Here is a 22,533-nt window from a genome sequence, read left to right as displayed (position 1 = left end):
GAAGAACTTTTGGGATGTGATTGCACCCCAGGCCTGCTCACCTAACGTCACTGCCTGACCTCACTAACGCTCTTGTCTTTGTGAATGAACACAAATCCCCACAGCCACGCTCCAAAATCTAGTGGAAAGCCTTCCCAGAAGACTGGAGGTTGTTATAACAGCGATGCGGGAATAAATCTTGAATGGGATGTTCAACAATATGTTGTTGTGGTGGTCAGGTGTCCACATACTTTTAGCCATACAGTGTATGTAAATCAATGCTGATATAAACCAGCTGTAATTTCGACCGATCAACTGCGTGCTGAAGATGTTTCGTTGCTAAAATTTCTCCGAATTTTCCCTTTCCAGACGTCCCGGGCGTCTCGCTGGGCAGATCCGGACCACTTCGCCCAGCGCCAGACCTGCATGAACAAATTCGCCAGCTGGTTTGGGTCTATGCCTCTGGTCCATTCGCAAATGAGACTGGACCCGGTTTTGTTTAAAGACCAGGTCTCCATCCTCCGCAAGAAATACAGGGAAATTGAGCGTCTCTGACCTGACGAGCGCCCCCTACTGAGCGTGCAGCAGGGGGCACTGGAACACTCGGTGGAGAGCAGGAGGACCGAGGCACAGGACTCTGCGGGTGTGACTCCTCCACTTTATTCCACATAGTGAACTGTTAGTGACTAGTCGGGCAGAATGTGAGCACTCTCTGGGCTCTTTCATATATACACACCCAGAGCACACTTTTTGTTTTGACCCCAAGACTCTTTGAAAGAATGTTTTTTTTTGTTTGTTTGTTTTTGTTTTGTTTTTTTTAAATGAATGCCGTAACGGACAGACGATCCTCGCCAGCACATGAGAGAATATGGGAGAAGGCAGGAGGGATGCATCAATGTGTGTCCACACACAAACACACACACACACACACACACACACACACACACATGCACACCTCTACATCAAGATACATCAGGATCCGAACCACAATTCATCCTCAACTCCCAGTTTCAGAACATTTTCCATACTTCATTCTTCACATCTTGCACATGAAGACCTGGAGAATTGATCGTTTCTGTGTGTACACTTTACATATCTTATAACAGTTGGTAATTGTTCATTTATTCAATTCTTTTGATCATTTCAGTACTATAAATAAGCAGTATACATTATTATACAGGAAGAAAATCACATGATCAGAATTCAGTGTTTTTACATTAACAAGAGTCATTTTCTCATCGCCAGTGTCTAAAAGCAAGCTTGTTTAATGTGACGATTTCTTTATCAGTCTATATTCCTTTAGTGCCAAGATTGCTAATTGCCTTTTTCTGCGATTATAGACTCCTATGCATTGAATTTCCTTTATTAGTTCTGAAATGTGTATTGTCTCTCGACAAGCCAGAACGTGGGAGAACTGGAGGCGTTAGTTTTGATTACCCGGGCCACTGAAGTTGCCTGTGAAGTGCTTGTAAAACACTCGGTGCTGACTGGGACAGGATTCATTGTGTATTTTAGGCCCAATTCCACCCAGCGGAATTTCTTTTCCTCTATCTCTGCAGATCCGTGGAAGAACGAGGACGTGGAACGGCCTCATTGTTCACCCTTTAACAGTACTTCAGTGTGATACGCATCCATGTACAAATCTTCTTCATCCACTACTAATCTCCGCACACTTCCTGTGCTCAGTTTACCTGTACACACATCTGTGTTTATACGTTTTAAATTGAGCTTGCGTCCTCTGTGACTGATTTTGTATCAGAGGAACGGTTATATGATGATGATGATGATGATGATGATGATGATGATGATCAGACCCCTGTACTTCTCTGCAGTCCCGTAGTGTTAAGTGTTTCTGTCGGAGTAGAGCTCTTCAGTCTCCCTCGCACAGATCCTTGAATATGTGATTACTTGAAGGAGCAGCGTGCTTTAGTGGCCTTTTTTTTTTTTCTTTTTAAAGTAACTGGACTTAAAGTGAACCAGCCGTGAGCCAAAGCCCCCCCCCCCACCCCCCACGTCTTTGTTCTTTTTACCACAGTACCCACTACAACATTAACAAACACCTGATGCTCTTATCTCACAATTACTCAAACACTACGTTACATTTTTGTGTTCAACACACAGCGAAATGTCAAATATCTCCAGTTTTGAATAACCAAGCTCTGTGAATACGAGGATTTATTGTTCGGTTGTTTTGTATTCTTTACTCTTTTTTTTTTTTTTTTCCCCAAGCTATTTACGTTTACAGATTACATTTTGTATTTGTAATTATCGACACGATCCCAGATAGAGGAGTGACAGTTTTTAGGTGATCGAGCAGGAAATTAAACACCTCAAAGCAAATCTGAATGTATTTGTGTCTGCAGTCTGTAATATGTCTTAACCATCTCGATGTGGGATTTTGTAAGAATCCATTATTACGGAGATGAGGCTTTGATTTGCAGCGCCATGTGTTATGAATGCAGAGTAAAGACAATTTTCCAGAAGGCTTAGCCGTGTTTAATTTCTCCGTCTATCTTTAAACATGACGGATGATGGTAATTAAAGAGTGATAGCTAATGTAGCTGGCAGGAAACAGTGGCACACATCTGGTGAACGAAGTTCAGAAACCCTCCTTAATTTAATTTCATATCGAGCCTCGATCTACGATTGTGAACTGTTCTAACCATCTCGTTTGACATTTTTCAATTTTCCACCTTGCACGCCGATGAACGCAGCCTTCTGTATTTATTTTCTTGCAAATATGTACCGTAATCATGGACAGAATGTTCAGAATGTTCCAACATTTGTACAGCATCATAAAAGGTCATTTTGTGCAAGATGTCCTTTTTGTTTCTTTCCAACACAAACTGACACAAGTATGCGCAGCTTGTCGTAATACAGCCTTGGCCTCTAACGTCAATGTGATGAGTATAAATGCAAAATCAGATGACGAGTATGTGATTTCACAGTGTTAACAATTTGTTCAGCATTCACTGGCACTTTTTTTTTTTTTGCTTTGTTGAGAAGGCTCAGGCTGCTGCCGCCGCCGCTGCTGTATAATCCGTCACCAAAGACTCGTAACCAGCAGCCGTGAGGGAAATGACTTTCTCCAGCTAATGTGTTCAACGTTTCAGACTTGGATCATTTTCTGCCGTTTTGTACCGTGTTCGGTTCGGAGAATTCTGGTTCTGAGATTCTACCTTTATAAAGCATAAATACGAGAACGAGATGTTATTTTTAAAAAAAAAAACAAAAAACAAAAAAAAGCTCCTGCGTAACTTTTTGATTAGCAATAAGTCAAACAGCACTTGGAATCATGACCGGGCATGAGCGGTGACCTTTTGCCTGATTGTGCCTTTGATTCAATTTGGGCTCTGAATTTATGACCATGTCACGTTAATGAAGAAGGGATGTTCGGATGTAACGTGCCACATAAACAGCTTCGTATTCACTTACACTGGAGTCTCTCATGTCTCTCAGAGAGCACGTTGGTTCGGTTTAATGCAGACTTGCATGACCACTTCGGACTACTTACTCATCAGCATCTGAGAACTGCTTCTTCTATTTTTTAAACATTATGTCTTTGCACCCTCCTGTCCACCCTCCTTTCTCCTGTAATTAACAGAAGAATTTTTATAGAGATAATAAAGAAAATAGAATAATGCCAATTTTGTATGAATGATTTATAAGAAAATGAATAAAAGTCTTATTTGATGGTACATGATTGTGTTGTTTATTTATTTATTTCTTTTCTTTTATTTTGTTTGCGTGACGACGTTCGTTCAACACATCCGGCACGTCGGAAAGGAGGTAGTTTTGGAATAGTGCCCGTTCGCCTCGGCTGTGATTGGCCGGTAGAGACGTGTGAACGAACAGACAGAAACCGGTGGGATGTCTCACACACTTGCTCCTCAAACACACTTCATCACGAAAGGTGTAGATCATAATCTTTTAGTTTAACTGCGTTTAAATCGTAGACAGCTGGAAGTGTCGTTCCTTTTAAATGAAACCGCTTCTAAAACAGTAAAACTAGTTTATTGCCTGAGCAGTAGAGATAAATAAATACTCCGGCAGAATAAATAAGTGTTTCGCTTCATTTTTAAATGATGTCATCCAGTAAATTTGTAAAGAGTTTATAAGGAGAAAAAAAAAAAAAAAAAGTTTTCCGTCATTACTTAGCACTTGAATAAAGTTTTCTTAAATTTTTTATCACAATTATGTTTTGATCGATATCAAACAAATCGTTCTTTAGAAACGTGATTCTGTATCACCCTCCTCAGATGATGCCACAGCGCCAAAGTCAAAGAGCCGCCATTTTGTTTGAACAGACATGATAAAATGTGCGCGTTTACAGATCTACTGCCCGCCTTGTTGTCTGACAGACAGCGAAGATCGTCCTCCTGTTCTGAAAGACTGAACGCTCCAAATTCTTCTGAGGCTTCACAGCAGTTTGGACTAAATATAAACCAGGCTTCAGTTTCTATTTAACATTCACAGGGAAACAACTGTTTTGCATGTGTCAAAAGTGTTTACGTCCGACTTAGACATGTTTATCTTTATTTATGCTGCACATTTTTATATCGAAAGCACTAATCCCATCCGTCAACCCATTCAAACAAATCAGCAGATCATAAATACAATAAAGCTCAGAGGTTTTTTTGTTTGTTTGTTTTTGTTTTTTTAAAGCACTAGTTATATATAGTGTTTAATAATTAATGCATTATATAGCTGCCAGAATTTCTGGCATTACATAGGGCTTTGCATTGAATAAAAATTAAAGCATTGCAATATATATTACATAGTATATATACTGTAACATATATTCTTGCTACATTTTCTGTTATGAAATATTTAATTTAGATTAAAAAAAAAAAAAAAAGGATTCTTCAGATTTACAAGTATTTGGAATACAATTAAGAATGAATTTATCACAGCAAATAAGAGATCCACTCTGTCTTTTAAATATTCTTGCTGGAAATTGAATTCAAGGCAAATAAACTGAATCCTTGCTCAACCATGTAGCACGAACGAGCAGCGAAATTTACCCCGTTTCATTCCGCCGTTCCTCCTTCCTCCTTCCCTCGTGCAATTTTTCACCTCAGTACCTTCTGTCGCTGCAATCTTTCTACTTTATGCTCAGTGAAAACACATCTCAACGCAATGTGTGTAGACAATAATATGTCTTGCGAGTGGGCCGTGTGGAGGGAGGGAGGGAGGGAGGGAGGGAGGGAGGGAGAGAGTGTGTGAGTGTGAGTGTGAGTTTGTGTGTGTGTGTTTTAGCTCCTCACAGCTAGCATGGAATTAATCTCCCAGATGAGGTTTCTGAGCTGGTCCATTATCTGCTTCAGTTGTTGGTTCTTCTGTTTGAGTTTCTGTAAAAATAATATATAATCAGACTTACTGTCATGTGCAAAAATAAGTACACCCCATGGAAATTGTTGGCTTTTGTAACATATTTGGACAAGCAAACATTTGATCCTCTTTGAAACAGAGCCTATTAATAAAGGTGATACACTCAGATATCAAATGACACATAAAATCGACATTTTGTAGTAATTTCCGTCGTGTAGTCACATGGGAAAGTAAGTACACCCCTACATTTATCACACCTTCACATCCATAAAATTAGTATCAGGTGTTGAAGATTGAGTGCTAGTGATGAGAACCTGTTCAGGGAGTGCAGGTGGAACCGGTCTTATTTATACCGCTCTCATATCTAGTGTCTGGTGTTCCCTTTGCTATTGAGGTGTGTGGTGTCATCATGCCGAGATCGAAAGAGTTCTGTAAGGCCTTCAGAAAAAAAGATTATGGATGCCTATGAGTCTGGCAAGGGATTTTTAAAAGATCTCCAAATTATTTTCAAATGATTGCCAATTAGTCCAGGACGGGCCGTCCCAGCAAATTCAGCCCAAGAGCAGACCGTCTGATGCAAAAAGAAGCCTCTAAGAATCCCAAGATTTCCTCACAGGATCTGCTAGTGAGTCTTGCAACTGTTGGTGTCAAAGTACATGCTTCTACAATCAGAAAGAGAGTGCACAAATTTGACCTGCATGAGAGGCGTGCCAGGAAAAAGCCTTCGCAATAATACAGTTTGCCAATGAGCATATACGTAGGCCAAGACCAGGCCTTTTGGAATAATGTGCTCTGAGCAGACAAATCAAAGACGGACAGAAATATATAAATTCCGGATATAAATTTATCCATAACGAACAAGTCAAAGGCGATGGTGGCGAGGAAGAACTATCTAAGACGATATGAGGAAGAAACCTTGAGAAGAAGCAGAATCAAAAGGGAATCTCCCATCCTCATCTGGGTGACATCGAATAGTACGATTATAAATAATTCCCCTCTGGAACTGTGTACTAAATGGTCAGAACGTGCAACTGTGTAACGAGGAATCATTATACAGGGTGTCCCTAAAGTCTCCATACATAGAAAACTATGTTTGCCAGCACCACGTCGGCTGTGCCTTCGTCAGTAGATCCGTGGACGTCCACGTCTCGGTTGGTCTTCAACACTCCCAGTCCTTTAGAATTTGTTAATAAGTTTGACAGCTTCCCGATCCGGCCATGAGAATGACTTCAATACGTTCTTCTTTTGTCAAAGGCATTCTTAAAAAATATATATATATATATAATATAAATGAAGTATTTTATATTATAAAATATCATTTAGACACTAGATGCATTCTATAACCAACAACTATAAATGCTTCTGATCTCGTCACCTGTGATCTTCTAGGAAATTGTCTTACACGAGCAGGAAGTGGTAGATCTGTGGAATTACTGTCCGTGTGTCTATGTGGGTTTCTTACGGGTTCCCCGGTTTCCTTCCACCTCCTAAAACCATGCCGATAAACATGCGGATTGGCTCTGGACCATCCCTGACCAGGATGAAGCGCTTCCTGAAGAGGAATGAATAAACGTGCATGGAGTTGCTAGTTTATTATACCGTAAGTCATACACCACTTGATTGCGCTGTGTGGTATAAATACAGCGTAACGTACAATCGGTTTGTGTTCAACCGAGTGTTGGAGGCTGCTAGACTGGCAGTTCGTTCATGCAGCTGTTTCCAAAAGAGCTTTTCACACATGAATATTTCAAGGGGTTACCGAGAATGGTGCAAAAAGCAGACTACTACAGATGGCCGATCCTGTAGATGGAAACAGCGTATGTACACGATCAGAGGGGTGGAAGGGGAATTTCAAATTCCGAACGTGTGTAAAATGTCGTCTTAGAACACACACCACTTACTGCACTTGGTCTTCAACTCTTATAGCACAGTTGAGACCGTCCTGGCTGCCGATACTGTCAGCAAAGAACGAGAAAAGTGCATCTCCAGCAGTCATGGGAGCACCTAAACTGGATTAAGCATCCAAAGTCCATAAAGCCATCGCACTTGATATGAACACAACAGACTGATGGTGGCAGTGTGATGGTGTGGAGAATGTTTTTGCTGACATACTTTAGGACCCCTGATACCCATTGAAGAGGTACTGAACTGCATGGCGTATCTGAACATCATTGCTGACCAAGTTCATCGCTCCCCTGGTTACAGTTTATCCACACTCGGATGAATACATCCAGCATGATAATGCACCATGTCACTAGGCACACATCACCGAATAGCTCCAAGAACATGACAGCAAGTTTTCACTGCTTCAGTGGCCTGCATAGTCCCCAGATCTCAAAACTGTTGAGAACCTCTGGGATGATCCGGGAGGAGGAGATCAGGGCAACAATGCACAGCGTGTCCAATTCGGAGCAAGTGCACAATGCAATCATTGGTGCAACAGCCATGCACTATTGTATAGAATCCATGTCCAATAGAATTGATGCCAAAGAAAGCACAACACATTACAAGATAAGTGTCGGTATACCAATTCATCAAGCTTGAATGTCTATTTCTCAAACAGACAAGTGCACACTCTTAAGCCAGCGTCTGACAAAGCTCTGACAGCCGCTGACAAAGTTAGATGAGAACGTCTGCTTCAGCACGTCGGAGCACAGGAATATTTATGAACTTGCACTTATCGGATACAATCTGAAGATGGCGAGAAAACTTTGATATTCCTGTTGTACTTCGTTCTTACAAAAGTTCAAACACAGCACCTCATTTAGCTTCTCCGTTCTGCTTCACATTCCTCCGAAGCTTAAAAGAAGCTCAAAAGAACCATCCATAATAATGTGTGACAAAGGATCAAAAGCCAACAAAAAAAAAAATCGAGCTCTTTCAAATCTGTGAGGTCAAGCCACTGGAGTTTAAGTCTCCAAAACTCTGCTCTATTTCATCACACCACCCAGTGGCTGAGTATTTTCCTATAACAGCACAAACTGTTGTGTTTATTGTGTACATATAGTACACAATTACAATGTACTCAATGTCATGTTCTTTAGTAAGTAATAAATCGTTAACCTTCTATGGTATATGAGGAATAAAACACTTACTGCTATTCCAAACTCACAAATAGGCAACCACAAGTTTTACAGATTCAACTGATAAATATATACACTGCTGGACTATGACAGATCCGTGTCACTCTAACTAAGGCAAGTGTCTTCATCAGGCCTCAGTCAATCCACCGTCACAATATTCACAGGAGAATATTCACAGGAGAATGACTATTAAACTCAGTTATAGAGACTTTCATTCCTGCAGATGGAGAGGAAATCACAAGTGTAAGTGTGGAGGGCTGAGGTGAAGGGATTAAGCAGGTGAAGGCAGGGAAGGGCTTCACTAATACCACTGCTGCGCCTCCTCGTTCTCCTCCCACAACAACTCACAAATCTAGTCGTGATATATATAATAAGGAGTGCAGGCTCTCACATTTTCTCGAGAAGTCCTTCAGAATTGCAGAGAGCTGAAGTCAGCCAGCATGGCCCGTAGCAGTAATAAGAGTTGACATCTGAATTCATGCTGCTGCTGCTGCTGCTATGCTGGAACGAAAGTATGTGCACTGAGCTTGGCAGATTCCTGTAGTGAGGGGTGGACATCACCAACAAATGAAAAATGAACTCGCTGGTTGAAAGTAGTAACTCGGATCAAAGCCGCAGCATAGCCACCATGATTCTGTGTTACTAATGAGGACAGATGTCGAAAGCTGTTGCACGCTTGCTGCCGTCCTGTATTATGCTCGATCAGGATTATACTTCTGCTGAAATGGCAGAACGTGAGCAGGAAAAACCCAACAAAGTTTGGATGTTTTTTCATAATTTTTTTTGTAAAGAAAAAGAAAGAATCTATTACTATAATCCGCAGCTGTATATCTTTGTAACGCTACAAGGAAGCGTAGTGTAGTGCATGAGTGCACGATGTACTGTCGATAATGCAGAGGCGCTTCATTGATTAGAGTTGTGCTGCTGATCATTTTTCAATCAACTGAAGGTATCGATTGTGCCGTACTTGGTTACGTGCTTTGCTGCTGCAAGAAGTCCAAATGTAATCAGAACACAATACTATGATGTTGGGGTTTGACTGGCATCAACAAGACTGGAATCTTCATCGCTAAGTTCATCTGCCAGTCTACGTATGTTCTCATTCAGTTCATCTGCTTTGGCCTGCTTTAAAATCACATTTAGATTTTTTTCATTTATTTATTTTTTCTTCTGAAGTTAAACGAGTTAAACTTAAAGGCTGGAGTTCCAGACTGGTGGTCGATGGCTAGTGTTTACACAAAGCGAGCCTGCCCCTCTGTGATCAGACTGAGATAGAGAACAGCGAGGGGATGTTCTCCTCACAGATTACAGGATCAAGGTGAAGGACAAGCAGGAGAGAGAAGACGGAGTGGGAGGAAGGATGGCCACAGGAGGGATGAACTCTACTTGCGGCAAAAGCTGATGCAATCAGAACAGACGTGCAATGAGAAAGCAGAGAACTGAAGCAAACTGCTCTTTTTGAAAGGTGTAAATAACTTTTAAAATCACTGTCAATGCTTAGAAACTAGTTCAAATGTCCACTCAAGGTAAAAGCTTTTGCTAAAACAAAGCATGTTTTCTATATAAAGTCTAAACCGGGCGTCCTCTTGCATCTCTCCTACGGTACGAGCTCGCTTTCCTCTCTTCTCTGAACGTCGGGAGCGCAGCGATCGCTTCACTGACAACATGAGAACGAGAGAGATATCTGTGAGAGCGAGCTTAGCACTAATTCCACATTTAAGTCGGATCTGAAGGAAAGAGGGGTGTTTTTTTTTCTTTCTATCTTCTGTTATGGGAAAGAAAGGTAAAATGGAAAAAGATAGCCTTGTATTCAAAGGAACTCATAATCTGTAAGGTTGTCCTCTGAGTTTTATTTAAGCGTTGATGTCTTTTTTCCACAGAGTCAGCGAAAAAGAAAAGAAAAGAACAGCAAAGAAAATCAGTTGGGTAAAGCTTTGAAAGCTACGAGAAACAAAAGGAAAGTCCTGAAGTAAAAATGTAAATAATGTATTAATTAATTAGTAATTAAGGGAGCAATTTCAGTTAATTAATTAAAACAAATAAAACGCCAATAATAATAATAATAATAATAATAATAATGTGCATAAATCCCCTGTGATGCAACTAATCAGCTAACGACATATTAAAGAGTCGACTGATAAGAAATAATCCTCAATAGTCTTGCCTTGCTCGAGCACTGCTTTAAAAATAAACTGACCTTTATTGGCTTTTATCCAATTACTAAAACAAGCAGGGAGCTAAACAATTCCTTGCTAATTGTTTTCAGTCTGAAACGCATAACGACACAGCAAATGCACACATATTTCTCTGCCTTAAGCAGAGCATTAAAATTCTCAGACATCCTCACTTATACCCTGAACATGCTGTATGTTGTCTGTTTACCCACTACAAACCAATTAAGACAAGCTCAGCTCTGCACACATGGGAAACACAGGAAGTGGCGCGTTGTGGAAAGAGAGCGCCATACGAGTACACTGTAAGTATAAAAGAACTACGTGTATGTATGTGTGGGTTTGTGTTTGTATGAGAGAGAGAGAGAGAGAGAGAGAGAGAGAGAGCAAAAGAGAGAGAGAGAAATAGTTGGGGTGTGTGTGTGTGTGTGTGTGTGTGTGTGTGTAGTGAGACGAGCCAGCTCTCATTACAGCTGTGTGTGCGTTTGTTTATCAGTCCCCACAACCCCAGCACTGCTCCAGTGATAAGAGCCACAGCGGCTGATGCCAAAACCCTGCTCATTATGCGCTCGCCACCCGTTCGGAGTCCTGTCTGAAATTACAAACATTCTCCTCTATAATATCTCACTTTCCCATTTGAATAAAGAGGACAGACACGGTAATTAACAGGGTATTAAAAAATCTGGGGGGAGGGAGAGGCATGGAGGGGGAGAGAGGAGAGCGGAGAGGAACGCCACAGAATTAATAAGAGCTGCGATCTCTCCAAGGCCTTTTTAATGGGCTGTGACAGGAATTTATTCACACTTAGAGAGATATTAAATCAAACGGCTTGCTCTGAAGAGAGACGGCCCGCCACCACAGCGTCAGCGAGCTTAGACCGCTGGGACACACACACACACACACACACTCAGGTTTGCTCTCTCTGAGATCAGGTGGTGTTATAAATTGTCTAGAGCACAATAATGAACTAATTCGCTGCTGTAGATTAGATCAGCTTTGCTTGTGTTCAGCGTTTTGCGAGGCTGTTCCAGTATTAACTCGCTGAGAAATTCAGGCGGCTCTTTTAGTTGAGACAAAGATGCATGTTCGCAATTAAGCTGCTGAGACCAGACAGGAAAAAATGCAACAAAGCAAATGGGCCGCACAAATCAGTGTCAGCTCCAACACAGCCGACGTAAAAGATGTGGACAGAAGCGGAGAAGTGTGTGAATATGTGAACAGTGATAAGGATGAAGGTCGCTCTACTACTCAGAGGACCGCAGAGCTATATTTCAGGTGACTTCTGACTAACAGCAATTACCCTAATCGACAGATAACAAGGACAGGGCCATCGTTCACAGCTCCCGAAAGGAGCCCTGCACTATTATACATACTGCTGGACAACTCTCACAGAGTGCTCAGTAACTGGAATTAAACTTGGAAGACACTATACGATACTGCTGGGAAAAAATAAATACATAAATAAACATACCAGTGTGTGTGTGTGTGTGTGTGTGTGAAGATGGTGCGGAATAGTCAGGCCAAACAGGTCTGGGCATGTTTAATTTTGTACCAGGCATTTCATATAATCTGTCACGATACCATATAATCCTACCCCTGAGAAAATTTTTTCTCTACTGTTTGTTTGTAACATTTGATGTCCCTTGTGTGCCTCCTTGGAAATATTCCACCAATCCCATCTATCCATCCATTCCTTTCATGCTTGAAGGCACAGCTGAGGCAGATGCAGAGAAGTGCCTGACATCTGCTCCCCACATTTGGCTGTGACGCTGACCTCCCCCGAGTTCCACATCCCTTATTCCCACTGCACGTTGTCTGCATCAAACATGTCATTTGCAGCTGCTCGTTTGGTCAGCCCAAAGCTATTTACCAATGCAGCTCGGTTTTAAATGAGAAACATGTCCGGGCAGAATACGGCACCGCACAAGATTACTTGTCCGGGCCACCGGGTCATACTGATTGATCTTGAGGTCCTACACAAAGGTTCTGGGATAAATTAGCCAGTAAAAAAAAATACATTTGTTTGGATTTCTGTGTGCATACTAGGGCAAACATACTGCACTGACCTTGTTCACCTCAAGCACTTCTCTTCTCTCTTCGCTGGCTGAACGCATCTGACTGGCTACACGCTCGTCCAGTTTGGAGCTGTCGTCCTCCACATAGGGGATGAGTTGCTGCAACAGAGGCAAGAACAAACATCAGGGCATAGCTCTTAAAGGCAAACCAGATAAGATTAAATAGATGCAACTGTCTACAACTTTGCTATGACCTTGCAATTTTTCCAACCATGCTGCATAATGTAGAGACCATTCAGGGAGGAATCAAATGAATGCAATCAAGCCTACAGACACAATTGCAATGCTTTACATTGAGATAATGGACGGTCCTCAGAATGCTGACACACACATTTCGAGTAGTACATACTGGGAAACTGAACCAACAGTCACTAATATGTTGAATGCTTCAAATATAGGTTCTACAGTATGTAATGATGGCATCCATCCATCCATTTTCTGTTCCGCTTATCCTACACAGGGTCGTGGGGGGGAGCCTGGAGCCTATCCCAGGGAACTTGGTGCACAAAGCAGGGGACACTCTGGACAGGATGCCAACCCATTACAGGGCACAATCACACACACATTCTCAAACTTCACCACAATTTGGAAATGCCCCTCAGACTACAACGCATGTGGAGGAACCCAGAGTACCTGGGGGGGGGGGGGGGGGGGGGGGGACCTGAACCACGGGGAGAACATACAGAGTCCACGTACACAGGGCGGAGGAGGGTTTCAAAACCCCGACCCTGAAGGTGCGAGACAAACGTGCTACACACTAAGCCAGAGAGCCGCTGGCACAAATCAGCTATCTTATACTGGTATTGAGCCAATATCATCAAGAAAATAATGCTGAGGAGGATATCTGACATAACATTGTTATAACATGCTATTTATTCTTTTATATAATTTAGCAGTTATATACACAAAAGTTTTATTTAATTTCTGCTCTTAAGTAGGGAGTTTTTGTATGTTTTTCCTGGAAACATTTTTGTTTACATACCCATTTTATTGCAGATATGAACAAGATGTCGTGGACATCATGACGTGGATATCTATATATTTTTGATTTCTTTTATTTGACATTTTTAATTGTTTTTTTTTTTTTTAATAAAGACAAACTGACTGAAGGCAGCTGATGCTATGTTAAAATTTGGTTGTTAATGTTTTAAATTGTAAAATGATTATTTCGTTCTCCTTTTCCGAGTAAAATACTTATTTATTTAAAAAGCATTTTAATAGGAATAAACTATAAATCACATTTTCTAGATATTACATTTTTTAATGGAACACTAATGTACTGCTGGCAGACTGTAAGCAATATTGTCATGCATATCGGGTCTCATAGAACTGACTTCGAGAATGATATGATGTTTTTGTCATATCATCATACCCTTAGTTCTTTATATATATATATATATATATATATATATATATATATATATATATATATATATATATATATATATATATATATATATATATATATATATTTAAAAAATATATAAGGATTCTAGACTTATATATATATATATATATATATATATTGTCAAAGTTTGTACTGTGATGTTGATGGTTATGCATTTCTTCTTGTAGGGTAGTAGAGTGCTTGAAAGTTTGACCATGGTCATCCTTCTTTAGATGCCCATCTTAAGTGAAGCGCTTCAATGAATAATCACTCATCTTCACGCTTAATATTAAAACATAGCTGATACTCAAGGTTTCAGTATGGGTGTGAGGAATGAAAAAAATGGTATCGTGTTGAGATGTCTGGGTAAATGTTTCCTAATCAGATGTAGAAAAGAATGAGGGGAAAAGACATTACTTAACAAAGATCAGACCAAATTGTCGGTTGAGTAATGAGCTCATTAGCACTTAGAAGTGCCTTCCAAATAACAATCGTTTCACAAACATCACATTTCATAAACGAACGATATACAGTCTCGCCAGAAATTACTTCAGGTTTCAATGTTTATGCTGTCGTTCTTGGAGTTTAGCAGCTGTACTGTTAAACTGTCAAGCTGCCACTGAGTTTCGACTTTCAACTCTCAGCCTTTTCTTGGTTGAAAGAAAACACGCATCCATTATTTTTGCCATTTCTACCATAACTGGGTATGAATGTTCAAACTGCTGGACATTTTCCATTACCTAAAAAAAAAGCTAAAGTAAAAAATAGTGTTATTATATGAACATGGTCTGTGTGCCACCACTTTCTTGTCTGGTATGTCTGATTGTATTTGTTTGCCCTGGCACCTTCAAATAATTCATCTTCTCTGATACTTTACTGTAGTCCTTGGAGTGAACCCCAGCATGTCCACTGTGCTTCACACATCTCCCTTATTACTCTGCTCCATCCACAGTGCTTTGCTTCAATCAGTTCCACATCACTTCTAATAATTCAGTCTTTTTTTTTATTTTATTTTTTTGTAAACACTTCCATCCTGAAACAACCTTGACGAATTACCAGTGTAGTCTCTGAAGTCGGTCACCTCAGCTTAAATCACACTGACACCTGCTGGTGCACAGAATCAAAGAAGTAACCTGATATCGTGCCGGGTGGGTATGAAAGCTGTCCTAAGTCTGTCCTTCCATACCTATTTAGGATCAGCCGGAACAAACAAACTGTTTGTCCTTCAAATGAAAATATACGTATGTACTTCAATAGTCAGCGATTTTCTTCTAGCAAATTCAAGTAACCCATAAGATCCATGAAGTCAGATCTGAGTATATAATTGTATTCAATTTCAACCAACTGTACTAGTACTCTTGAGTCTTAAGGCATGCTTTACATGTTCTTATACGTCAGCAGCACGATCGGATTTTTTAATCGGAGTGGTCAATGTGCATTATGTTCGGCTCGGGCAGGCGTTCGGGCTGTAACGTGAATGACAGGTTAATATTAATGTCCTCGTTCTAATACATTATTGTTTCTACAGTAACAGCTCCTACACAGGGACTTGAACGGCAGACATGCCACATAATCTAAGACTAATAAAAACTCATCCAACCCCCCCCAAAAAAAAAAAAAAAACGTGTTGTCTAATAAAGTAAAACTCGTGCCACATCACACACCCATTATTTTCATATAACTTCATAGTGTGTTGTGTGTTATTCCGTAATCATTAGTACTGCTTGCCGCACTGCTCCACATATCGCTAAATACAGTACTGAACATACTGCAAATCACAATACATTACACCTGGACCCTCTAGCTGATATTACATCACTTTCTAGTTTGTTAATGTTTTGCTATAAGAGTTAGATAAGAGAATATTTACCTGAATTACGTAGATTATACCACACTTTGTCATATTAAAAACAAAAAATCTGGTGATTCAAATTTCTGTGTATTTATGTATACTTATATACTTATATGGATATTTAAAGGTCTTATAGCTTTTGTGCCGTTACATCCTGGTCATACAACAAATACTGGACAACGAAGCAGCCTTTAAAAGGCAGGACTCCATTATCTTTACTAACCACTTTATCCTGGAGTCTATCCCAGGATTACTAGGAATTCTAGTCTATGCCAAAAATGCATTCACATGTAGGGACATTAGCATAGCCAGTCCACCGACTGGTTTCTGGGAGGTGAGAGGAGGAAACCTAACAACCGAGAGGAAACCCACACGGATCGAGGGAGAACACAGAAAACTCCTCATAGAGAGTACCCCAAGGTGAGGATCAAACCGGGAACCATGCAGCTGTGAGGCAGCAACATACTACAGTGCGCCACAGTGTCGACCCTGCACTCGTTTTATGGATGACAAATTCAAGCCTAGCAACAAGCTTTTGGCCCCAAAAAAAAAAAAAAAAAACCCATAAGAGATTTCATGATAAGTGTTCTGGTAGCAGCAGGGGGTGAGAGTGGGAGAAAAGCAACGGCACGTTACTCATACTTTGGACAATGAGGGATGATGTGCTTTGCTGCTTGACAGAGAAGAATGACTCAAAGAGGTCCACTCATTTTCTTTACTTTGAGGGAGAAAAAACAGATGGAAAAAGTGAAGTGGTAAATGAAATGACATTGGCTCTTTTCGACTGCGCAGGAAATTCCAGGGCGCTGAGGAGCGCGGGACTGCTCGCTGTGGAAAACGCTGACGCAAGCGACTGTGCCAGCTGTTCGTACTGCGGCCTGCATCTCATTAGAGCGGTGATGAGGTAATGCCACTGACTCCATTAGCCCACTTCCTGTTTGAAGAGCTAGCTTCAGAAGAACGTACAGAGCACATGACGTCAAAATGTAGAAGCTTGGCCAATGTAAACATCCTCACAAAAGCAGGGAGGCTTTTTGGCTATACATACATGGTTTAAACATACTGTTAAAAATGACCATTCAAAGCTGTTCCTCTTCTAATGCTTTTCCTTGTCAGGCTCTGGGAAGACTACTCTATACGCCTCAAAAATGCTCTTCTGGAAAGTGATGTTTTAGTGTGGGGTAAGAGTACAAGTCTAAACGGAACAATTACAAGAAATAATATTACTACAAAATGCCCACTGTTGACAGTAAGGAGATGGATTTATGGGGGGAGACATTTGGTTTTCACCAAAGTGTTTTTTTTTTTTTCTACATCTTTCCGGGCAGTGCATTTCTGTGATTTGCAGAATAAGGATATGAAACCAGAATTCAGACTGACAAACAATTCAGTAGTGAACAAGTGTAAGAGTAGATGAATAAATCTCATACCAAATGATTAATGTGGAAAAACTCTGCTTTAGCCAAGTCAACAGCACAGCATGAACAGCATGAGCATGCACAGCAATCACCAATAGGACCACCAATAAGTTTTAAAGGAAAAATTCTGTTTTGCTCTATTTTCTTCTTTCATCTATTTTCACGCTGGTTAATGCTTTCGTATATTACCCACAATGCCATTTGACTGCCTGCTGATAGTGGTGCCAGTGAGAATTCCATCCATCCATTTTCCATACCACTTTTTCTACACAGGGTCACAGGGGATCCAGGAGACTATCCCACTCGGGGAACTCGGGGCACACCCTGGACGGGGTGCCAACCCATCGCAGGGCACATTCACACACCTATTCACACACTACGGACAATTTGGAAATACAAATCAACCTACAACGCATGTCTTTGGACCGGGGAGGAAACCGGAGTACCGGAGGACCGGATTTGAACCCTGAACCCCAGAGGTGCGAGTCAAACGTGCTACCCACTAAGCCACCCATGTGCCCCCCCCAGCGGTGCAGCAGCTAGTATTCTGTCCAGGTCTCTCTCCTCCATATCTGTACACTCTGCTGAAACAGATCAAGTTTCAAAACTTCACAATTCAATGCTAATACCACAGTCAACGACGTCCTGCTTATCCTCTTGTACATCGCCAACTAGCCGAGCCGAGCCTCTGCGGTAATTGTCATATGGCTGCACTGCGTTTTTGTTGTCTCCGCTACTGATGCTGAACGTTCCTGGAAATTGGTGAGAAACTAACAGTCAAATGGACCACTTAGCACTGCTCTGTGGCTCGTGGGCAGACCACTATGGCTGAGTTTGTACACAGATATTTGTGAGAGTCCCTGACTGAGAGGATAAAGTTGTAATTATTAATCATTTCAACTCTAACTTTATCAAAACAAATAAGCTAATCTAATTTAAACTGCATGCACTGATGCAATACTCTAGGAGCCATGTAGCCAGCAGATTTCTAGACTTGTTTATTTATTTATATGGGTATATTTTTCAGATCTGTACTACATGCTCTTTGTGCTGCTATGACCTTGTACTGTGTAAAGAGAAATGTGAAAATGGGTGGTAACCTCAGGAGGAATGGGCTCCAGACCAGCACAGTTCTCAGTGCATTTGTCATAGACCAGGCGCAGTTTGCGGAAGAGGACAGACAGCATGCGCAGGTGCTCCTGCAGCTTCCCCAGTCGGTCCTGATGTGTGTTAGGATGGTACGTGACCCCGTTCGGTAGCTGTGGCAGAAACGTGGACAGGCAAACAAAAAAAAAAAAGATGAGCAGACATAAGAATAACATTTGGATATATATGATAAATGGCCAGTAAATGAGCTGATAATAAAGTTTCACAGACTTCTCCACATTAGAAATCACACTGATAAAGCACTTTATATGTTGTATAGGCTTCATAATGTTTTTTTTTTTTTGAACAACTATCAATCACAACCGTGTCAATCAGAAAATGTTTTTTTATTTTTATTTACGTGTGTTCAAGTTAAATACTTATAAGTAGATTTTTTTTTGTTATTCTAAGACTATTCTATTTATTTGAGTTTAATTTTATTAGTAAAGCCCTTTTTAATTACTGGAATTTTTGTATTCGAGTGCACGCTGGGTCTTTGTTGGTGCTATATTTTTGTGCCGTAAAAACCCAAACGAGGTTACCATGCAGGTGTGTGTCTGTGTGTACTCAGCTGAAATTTAAAGTCATAAAAATAACAACCCAATACAAACCTGAACTAAATAAATGGGCACAAACTGCCTGACTCGCACAGTCTCGACCTCCAGGGGATTCTTCCTTATTCACACTCACCTGCATGTTTCTAAGCAGCTGAAAGATCTCCATGGTTCTTAAAACTATGTCCTGCACGGTTTCCTGTCCAATGCGACATAGTGAGGCTGTGTTTACATCCCGGGCTGCTTGCGCCTGCTGCGCAGGAAACTGGCCAAGTGGTGGGGTTGTCATGAGGTCAGAAGAGGGGGAGAGGCACTAGGGCAGGTGGCTACTTCGTGTCACACAGTGGCATGCCTACAACACAGACACAGGACAGAGCTAAATAAGTGTGCTACAACGGATTTGTGTATCCCCTCCAGGGTGTATTCCTGCCTCTGACCAGGATAAAGCAGTTACAAAGGATGACAAAGAAGACAATGGACGGATTTGGTTAATGAGCTTCACACTTCATTCAGCATATCACATTTCAGCATCTAAATACCACAAGGGAATCACAATCCTCAGATTGTGATTCGTAAAGCTACTACCCTATATTACATCTTCCCAGGCTTGCTCCTTAAGCTCCTTGCTCCTATGGTTCGTGTCAGGTCTTCTCAGACATTTTGCAGCCAGGCACCCTTTCCAGAGTAAAAGAATTTCTAAGGACCTTCTTATGATCACGTCACAAATGTAAGTCTAAGAACTGCAATGCAAATATGTTGCATCATATTTATTTATTCGAGCCATTACAGCTTTTTAATTCCTATATATACACACACATTACAGACCCCCACTTTCAGAAACCAAATCTGAGCCTGGATTTAGGGCAAAGATGACACGTGTTTTACTTTCTACAGTATTATGTACTGAAGCCAATCATGCGACACATCTTGACAGGGGAACAGAAGATATCTTGACCTTTTGTTCCATGACTATTCTGTCAAATTTGCCTCCTGCTCTAAGAGTCCTGGATTCTCACAGTCTGGACAGTTATGAATCAATCCAATTACAATAGCACGCACTGAACACTAGGTCTTGGGAAGAATATATTTTGTTAAGCATTTATAGAAGTTCATTGGTCATCATTAAAATCTGTTTTTTAAGCAATGCTGCTGAGCCCGACACACTCATGATACGCTGCCATGTCACTGAATCAGTGTCACCGATACTGTGAGAACGGTCAACCACCATCCAAATAATATCTAGTCAGTCAGAGTAGTGCAAATTGGGTACAGCAGTACCTACCTTTATAGTGGATTAAAGAGTTAATGGATATAAATATGGTCTACAGGGTGTCCGAAAAATTCAGAAAGCAATTAGAGTCTCTACCCTTTCATGCAATGTTAACTCCCTGTGTGTGTGGAGTCTGCATGTTCTCCCTGTGCTTTGAGCGTTTCGGTACTACGGTATTCCTCCCCCAGTCCAAAGAGACGCACTGTAGCTTGAGTGGCATTTCCAAATTGTCCGTAGTGTGCGAGTGTGTGTGCGATTGTGCCTTGTAAGGGGTTGGCACCCCGTCCAGGGTGTCCCTACGCCTTGTGCCCCGAGTTTCCTGGAATAGGATCCAGGCTCCCACGTGACCCTGTGTAGAATAAGTGTTACAGAAAATGGATGGATGGATGGGTTCCTGAGTTTTCGGACACTCTGTAGGAGATCCAAATAAAGTGTATGCACAGAAATCGGTAAGAGATACGCAGCTCCAGGGTCTCCGGGTTTGAGCCGGAGCTTTGGTTACTGCCTTTGTGGAGTGGGTATTGTCTACGTTCGCTGGTTTCCAACCACCTCCCAAAAACATGCTGGGAATGTGTGTGTGTGTGGTGTCCTGGGTTGGATTGGTGTCCTACCCAAAGTGCATTCCCGCCTTACGCTCAGTGTTCCTGGGATAGGGCCCAGTCTTGATCCACTGCAACCCTGACCAGGATAAAGCTCTTACTGAAGATGGATGGAAGGATGGATGGATGGATGGATCGTTTGAGCACAGTTCCTGTCGTGTCCAATCAGAAGGTTACCTTATGAGCTATTCAACCAATCAGAGCGCAGAAGGCGGGGTTAATAGGAATATGGCTGGAAGACAAATAACCGGTCTGGTCTCAGTATAACTAACTAACGGTTCACTTGTAGGTACACCGTATGTGAATAATAATCGATTCTAGATAAACAGATAGACACACTAATTCTATTTTGTCACGCCAAATCGGGACGGTTTACAAACGAACTAGTTTCTGTTATAAAATAGTAATTACTGATGTGAAACAGCACCTTCCAGGTTAGAGTAAACATTACCAGCTGGTGACTGCCCTATTGGCTAACTAGGTTAGCTAACACAACTGGCTTACAGAAAACTCTCCAAGAGTAAAAGGCGCAAAATGTCAAAACAAGGCTATGCAATAAGACAGCGGTCCTGTATACATTTCAAACCAAAGTTCTTTGCTATTTTTCGAATGTTTTACTTATTTACAGTTACCTGTAATGCTACTTCTATGGGGACTGTTGACAAGATGTCATTCCTCTTTGGCGTGTCGAGATCTCGGCCGCACTTCGGTCAGTTACCGCGAGAGTTGGAGACTTTACCGTAAAGTATATAAAGAAGGCTCATCGGATTCATTTTAAAGCAGCAAGAGAATTTATTTTTACCCCTATAATCTAAAGTAAACACGCATCAAAATGCTTTCGCACTTCTTTCTTTAGCAGGAAATATGATAAGAATATGCTAAATATGACAGAATATGATAAATAACCGATTTGATTCCAAGAGTTCGTGTTACAGTTTTGATAAATTGGGCTTGTTTACTATTATTACTAGTTTATTAATAACTATAGAATTTCAAGAGCTGCTTAGGTGATATGCCCTGTCATATTTATGTATTGTTGGATTACCTCCACACAGGGGAAATTACATTTAGTATTTGAAAGGTTCTGTTGCTGCTGCTGTTGTTGTTGTTGTTGTTGTTGTTGTTGTTGTTGTTGTTGAGTTTGGCTGGAATTAAAACAACACAACACTAAAGTAAACATCTTTCCAGAATTACAGAATCCTCTATAACACTCAGACATTCACTTAGTATTTGGGGTTTTGTTTTGTTTGTTTGTTGTTGTTGTTTTAAGTGCCTGATGCACATCCTACACATCATCTTTTTGGAAGAGCACACACAAGTCTATTAAGCTGCAGAGAAGCTCCCATCCCTGCAAGGCTTTGTTTGTGTTTATTTGAGCTGACTCACTTGGAGACTATAAATGCATTAAATCAACAATTAGATGCACTTACTGAGATAACATCATGATTGTGAGAGGGTTTGACTCTCGGTCTGATGGGTATTCCTTTTAGTCTTTTATGAAGCTGTCCAGAGAGAGATGGGGATATGAGGCTCTTTATGTCTGCTTCTGCTGCTTCTTCATCTTATTATTATTATTAGTAGTAGTAGTAGTAGTAGTAGTAATAGTAGTAGTAGTATTTGTTGTTGTTGTAGTAATAGCAATAGTGGTAGTTGTTGTAGTAATAGTCA

The 22,533-nt window shown here is 41.0% G+C and overlaps 2 protein-coding genes across 4 annotated transcripts in view; one reads left to right on the top strand and one right to left on the bottom strand.

Annotated features, from left to right (window-relative positions):
* The window catches only part of ext1b (exostosin glycosyltransferase 1b), a 95,046-nt gene extending 91,369 nt beyond the window's left edge, over positions 1-3,677 (top strand). Inside the window, exon 11 of the mRNA XM_017454580.3 lies at positions 349-3,677. Within this exon, the coding sequence (XP_017310069.1) occupies positions 349-534 (186 nt within the window). The 3' untranslated portion in view covers positions 535-3,677. The remainder of the gene's footprint in view (positions 1-348) is intronic.
* Positions 1,985-21,603, bottom strand: med30 (mediator complex subunit 30). 3 transcript variants are annotated; one of them, XM_047150455.2, is made up of 6 exons: positions 21,498-21,552; positions 20,878-21,097; positions 19,133-19,348; positions 18,397-18,555; positions 12,631-12,738; positions 1,985-5,330 (listed from the first exon to the last, which is right to left on the bottom strand). In XM_047150455.2, the coding sequence occupies exons 3-6, from the start codon at positions 19,283-19,285 to the stop codon at positions 5,235-5,237; spliced, it is 516 nt and encodes a 171-aa protein (XP_047006411.1). In that variant the 5' UTR covers positions 19,286-19,348; positions 20,878-21,097; positions 21,498-21,552; the 3' UTR covers positions 1,985-5,234. The 3 variants fall into 3 exon arrangements, with proteins under 3 accessions (XP_047006411.1, XP_017310072.1, XP_017310070.1); XM_017454583.3 differs by having other exon boundaries at positions 20,878-21,017; positions 21,498-21,540; XM_017454581.3 differs by lacking the exon at positions 20,878-21,097 and having other exon boundaries at positions 21,498-21,603.
* Between the last annotated feature and the right edge of the window lie 930 nt (positions 21,604-22,533).

This window comes from Ictalurus punctatus, chromosome 24 (genome assembly GCF_001660625.3).
Source record: "Ictalurus punctatus breed USDA103 chromosome 24, Coco_2.0, whole genome shotgun sequence".
Lineage (NCBI taxonomy): Eukaryota > Metazoa > Chordata > Actinopteri > Siluriformes > Ictaluridae > Ictalurus > Ictalurus punctatus.
This window is presented reverse-complemented; position numbering and strand designations above follow the sequence as displayed.